We start from the raw sequence: 5,354 nt of genomic DNA on the forward strand, positions 1-5,354 counted from the left end.
CCCAACTCCAGACATCCTTTCCTATAGCCCCCCACTCCAAAGCCCTCATAGACCCTAGCTCTCAGGCATCCCCCACCTTGGAGTGGCACCAGAAAAGTGGTGGTGGTCTCTGGTTAGGGTGAGCAGGGGGCTGCAGGAGCTCACTGTGCGACCCACCCCCTCCCCAGGGGAGCTGGGCTGCGTGCGGCCCCGCCCTCTCGGAGTCGGAACTGTGGTGGGCCTGGGCGGGGGCATGGAGCCTGTGCACCATATCCCTCCGCCCCCTTCCCGACACCCTCGAGGCGAGCTGTGCCTGCCGCATCCTGCGCTACAGTCCCTGCCCTTTTGCTGCAGAGGCGTGGGGGCGGGACGCGTCTCTGCCATTCCACTCGCGCGCAAAGCGCCTAGAGCCCAGAGAGAGAGGAGCTGCGGAGGACGGAGCACAGCCAAGAGCAGAGGAGCAGACGGGGGACGCTGGGAAGCCCGCAGACCTGGGCCATGCGCCTGGCCAGGCAAGTGGGGGTGTGTCGAGGGCTCGGGGCGGCCATGCTCTGCGGACCACCGCCCGGCCCTGACAGTACAGTGGGGGCGAGCGGGTTGCGGGGGCTCCCCGGAGTGGTGCGCGGTTCCCGGAGATCCTAGGCTAGGCGGGAGGAGGAAGCGGGAATCCCGCTCGGGCTGCGGGTCTAGGGGGCGGCTGGAGCTGCTGGCTGTGAGAGGGTCTGTTGGCCTGTGGAGCAGATGGCCAGGCAGCAGGCTTTTCCCCACCCTTTTTGGTGTCTGGGCCCTGGGAGGGTTGTGGGGGAGGCGCCTGTGGGAGAAATGGCGGCGGGCTCGGGAGCTGGGAAGTGTGGTGCCCCAAGGAGGTCACTGTCCTTGGGTTGGGAGCAGGTGTCCAACTCTGGGGATAGCTTAGCTCTGGGTGGTGAATTGCCTTGCTACTTGGGCCTTATCCCAGAAAGAGGCCCTTGTGTCCTACATCGTGGGTGCTGTCACTTCCCACAGGCTCCTGCTTGGTGACAAAGTCTCCAGTCTGAGTGGTAGGAGTGGTGCATTCTGGGGAAGGGGAAATATAATTAGAGTGGCAATAATGAAGGCAGCAGAACATAAGAATGAAATGTTCGTCTGCCTTCAATACAGGAGTGATTGTTTCATTCCCTTCTATATGTAGAATCTTGGGCTTAATTTATTGTAAGCAAGTATTCATAATAAACAATTGGTCACATTGCAGAACTCCTGGCTATATAAATATTATGATATTTATCCTATCTTACATTCAGGATCCATTTTCTCGACATTCTATTTTACTTTGACCATTTTTGGTGTGTTTGAATGGGAGTTAAAGTAAAGGAAAAGTTTTTGTGCAGATGGGTGTTCAATTTAAAATATTTGAAATCACAACAGTATTTATGTATCTCTTTATGGGGCCCCGTATATCATCTTCAGCTACTTTTTCTAGTCCCTCATATTTTTAGTATAGAAGCCGTATCCAAGAAAATGTGCTGTTTCTGAAGGTGGGGCCTCAGGTCACACATGGGAGTTGATAGAGTTCATTCACTGGGCTTCTGACTCTCTAAAAGAGGGTGTTTGAACTTGGCTTCTGGAATTCTGCCCCAAATCATTTCATACCATGGTCATTATACTTTTTTGTATATTTTTCTCATTATCTTTTGGTTTCTATAGGCTGACTCTTCTCCAGCTAGAGAACTCTTTTTTGGTGGGAAGGATAACTTCTCCCGAGGATCCTGCTTTGTGATGAGTCTGGCATCTGTAGCACATGAGGTAAGATCTAGTCATATGTGGGGAGGCTGGTATTTCAAATATGGTCCTGAAATTATTGGACTCGTTAGCCTCCCTGCCTTCTTCCCAAATACGACTGCATATATTCCACTCTCTCTTTCTATACCATGTATTTTCCTTCAAGAAAGAAATTCGGTCCCTGAATGCGAAAATTCCTGATGTCAGGGTTAGGAAGATGTATATTCAGAAAGGTCACAAGTCTTGAGCACACCTGGGGAATAATTGGGGAAGGGCTGACATGTAGGAGACATTAGCAACCTTGAGCATACAAAAGCATGTGCTATAAACCTTGTCAGGGGTGTTCTGTCTTTTCAATCTCATTAGCAATATTTGGTTGTTTCTGATGTTGCCTTTTTATCTATAAGCCTCTTTCTTCCTAGGTTTCTGTAGAGCAATGTTTCTGAAACTGGGTTGCGATCCCTTTGGGGGTTGAATGACCCTTTCCACAGGGGTCACATATCAAATATTCTGCAGATCAAAGACTTACATTAGGATTCATAACAGTAGCAAAATTATGGCTATGAAGAAGCAAAGAAATAATTTTATGGTAGGGGGTCACCACAACATGAACTTGTATTAAAGGGTCGCAGCATTAGGAAGGTTGAGAATCACTGCTGTAGAGACTTGTGGGTAGCTGTTCACTTAGAAGTTAAAAGAGAGAACAAAGCCTCCTTAGGTTTTGAGGTGAGTATGATTGTGAGCATGAAACACACTTGTCAGTCGGTGGTAGAGGTGGCTGTTGGCAAGATCTTACCTTGGACCCATTGGGTTCTAACTTTCCAAATGCCGCTGCCCTCATTCATTACTTAGTGGCAGGACAGTGAGCCAACCTTGGGTCAATAGGTATTTAGTAGATACTGGGTCAGAAACTGGGGAGAGAATCCATAAGAGAGAACAGGGTATGGGGGAGTGTTACAATACCTGGAGATAGAATTTTAGGTCAGTCTGTCGGATACTCAGAATTCTGATCGCACATGTATTTTTCTCTATAGATCTGCCCGTGAAGTCAGTTGGACAGCTTTGCAACTGTGGAAGTGAGGAAGAAGGGAACATCACATCACATCAGGGCAGGTTGGTATGAGGCCTTTCTGACGACGTAGAAATTCCTGATGGTATGCACCAGTATGGGACCACAGGGGTCTGTGCTCTCTAGCCTCTCCTACTCTAAGCAGTCTTACATACTCTCACTGCTGTGTTTGATGGAGACAAAAGAATGGTAGTACTTGGGCTGGACGCAAATATGAAAGAAATACAATGAGATAGCAGAGTTTTCTACTAATCCACATCTCCTGCCACACAGTTTAAATCTCCATTCATGTCCTCTGTGCAGCAATCTGTATAAAGAACCAAAGTTGAGAACACTCAAAGTCTATTTCTTTTTCCCACCTTAGGTGTCTCTCCAGTGGTAGCCTTGGATTGGAGGAAGATTGCTTTCAACGGGTCTGCCTTTGGAAATCATCATCTTCCCCCTAACCTGAGTGTCTTTACTCTGTCCCTGTTATTGATAGAGGCTGTATGTCAAAAAAGGGAATTTTGTAACTACTGAACAGACAGTTGTCTTTGACTCTGCTAAGTTCCTCTCTGACCAAGTTAAAAAGGATAAAGATACTAGCCTGGACTAAGCAGAGGACTTAAGGTGAAAATTGGACAGGTGTCTATAGCTGTGTTTCAATCATGACTGGCTCAAAGAATAAGGCTAGAGCACAGGCTAAAATAGAAAAAAAAGCAAGTGCACAAGCCAAAGCTATGGCAGAGAGGGAGGCTAGTCATGCAGGCAGAGCTTCAGGCAAAAACCGGGACAAAGGAAAAGCTAAGGGAGGAGCAAGAGCAGATGCAGTGGCCGAGATGAAGGCGGGGTCTAAGAGCAAGACTGAGATGAGAGAAGGGGCTAAGGGCCTAGGAAAAGGCTCATCCGATTTCAGCCATAAGTCTGAGAACAAGACTGCTAGATCTTCACGGAAAGAGAAGGCTAGTAGTGATACCTGGTTCTGGGCTGGGGAAGATTCTGGTCTCAATTCCTTGTTCTGGAAGGGAGAAGAGCTTAGTACTAATTCAGTTGCTAGGTGTGAAAATAAAACTTCTACTGTTCCTCAGAGCCATCCAGAGGAGTCAGAGCCTGCACCTAGGACCAGCCACAGGTCTAAGTCAGGGACAGAGGAGGAGGAGGAAGAGAATGTTATTGGGAACTGGTTTTGGGAAGGAGATGACACTGGTTTTGATCCTGATCCTAAACCTGTGTTCAGAATAGTTAAACCTCAACCAGTGGATGAAATTAATGAAAAGAATAGGCCGAAGGACTGGTCTGAGGTTACCATTTGGCCTAAAGCTCCTGCTGTAATTCCAGCAGTGTTAGGTTTTCTATCTAAGGATTCTTCTGAGGCAAGGCCCTCATCATATATTGTTCTGGCCTCAAATGAAGAAGAAACTTCAACAACAGCCTGCACTAAGAATGCTCGATCAAGTCTACAGCCTATACCTGAGTATCCATTTGGTTCTGATCCTTGCATCCAGACCTTAGATGAAATTAAACAGCAAATCAAAATCAGAGAAACTAATGGCATCAAGCCCTTTGCTTGCGCTTGCAAACTGGAGTGCTATTTAGATTCTCCAGAATTTGAAAAGCTTGTTAACATACTCAAGTCAACTACTGATCCCCTCATTCATAAAATAGCACAGATAGCAATGGGCATACATAAAGTTCATCCGTTTGCCCGGGAATTCATTAATGAAGTGGGTGTGGTGACACTTATTGAAAGCTTGCTCAGTTTTTCTTCCCCTGAGAGTAGAAATAAAACTGTTATTACTCTGAATTCTTCTGGGAATGACAGACAACACAAAGTGGAATTTCATGTTAGGCATATGTGTAAAGAAACTGTGTCTTTCCCCTTGAACTCACCTGGTCAGCAGTCTGGATTAAAGATAATAGGGCAGCTGACTACCGAGTCTGTCCATCACTACATTGTCGTGAGTTACTTTTCAGAACTTTTCCATTTGCTGTCCCAGGGAAATCGTAAGACTAGAAATCTTGTTTTGAAAGTATTTTTGAATATGTCTGAAAATCCAAAGGCAGCCAGAGATGTGATCAATATGAAGGCATTAGCAGCATTAAAACTCATCTTTAACCAAAAAGAGGCGAAAGCAAATCTTGTTAGTGCTGTGGCCATCTTTATTAACATAAAGGAGCATATTAGAAAGGGCTCAATTGTAGTAGCTGATCACATGAGTTACAATACTCTTACTGCCATATTCCGTGAAGTTAAATGCATTATTGAAAGAATGTAAAATGACCCAGAAACCAAAGAGAACACTGAACAGTGTCCAAATTTTGATTGGCTAAACATTCCCAAAGAGTTTTGCAAACTATTTTGGTAATAACTGTTTACACATTTTGTCTTAACATCTTTTTTCAAATTATTACCTGTGGCAGGTTCTAGCTGAAATCTAAAACATTTTTGGCATATCAAATGAATATTAATATTGAGATAAGCAGGTTTGTTGATTTCTATCTTACCTAGATTAGCAAATTTTTAACATTTTCTGACAGCTGAAATTGTGATCCAGCTGTCAGAAATACA

General features: G+C 45.6%; 1 protein-coding gene across 1 annotated transcript; it reads left to right on the forward strand.

The window, feature by feature from the left end:
* Positions 1 to 2,769: 2,769 nt before the first annotated feature.
* Positions 2,770 to 5,146, forward strand: LOC121437176 (protein BHLHb9-like). The gene is made up of 2 exons (XM_041637028.1): positions 2,770 to 2,850; positions 3,171 to 5,146. Exon 2 carries the CDS (start codon positions 3,454 to 3,456, stop codon positions 5,059 to 5,061), a length of 1,608 nt encoding a protein of 535 aa, XP_041492962.1. The 5' UTR covers positions 2,770 to 2,850; positions 3,171 to 3,453; the 3' UTR covers positions 5,062 to 5,146.
* The last annotated feature ends 208 nt before the right edge of the window (positions 5,147 to 5,354 follow it).

The sequence above is a fragment of the Microtus oregoni genome, unplaced genomic scaffold (assembly GCF_018167655.1).
Source record: "Microtus oregoni isolate MIOR12 unplaced genomic scaffold, Mior012 000050F_ref0000143, whole genome shotgun sequence".
Lineage (NCBI taxonomy): Eukaryota > Metazoa > Chordata > Mammalia > Rodentia > Cricetidae > Microtus > Microtus oregoni.

Bases quoted from the DNA above. Each gene is read 5' to 3' on its own strand.
- LOC121437176 (XM_041637028.1), top strand. From the start codon at position 3,454: ATGACTGGCTCAAAGAATAAGGCTAGAGCACAGGCTAAAATAGAAAAA.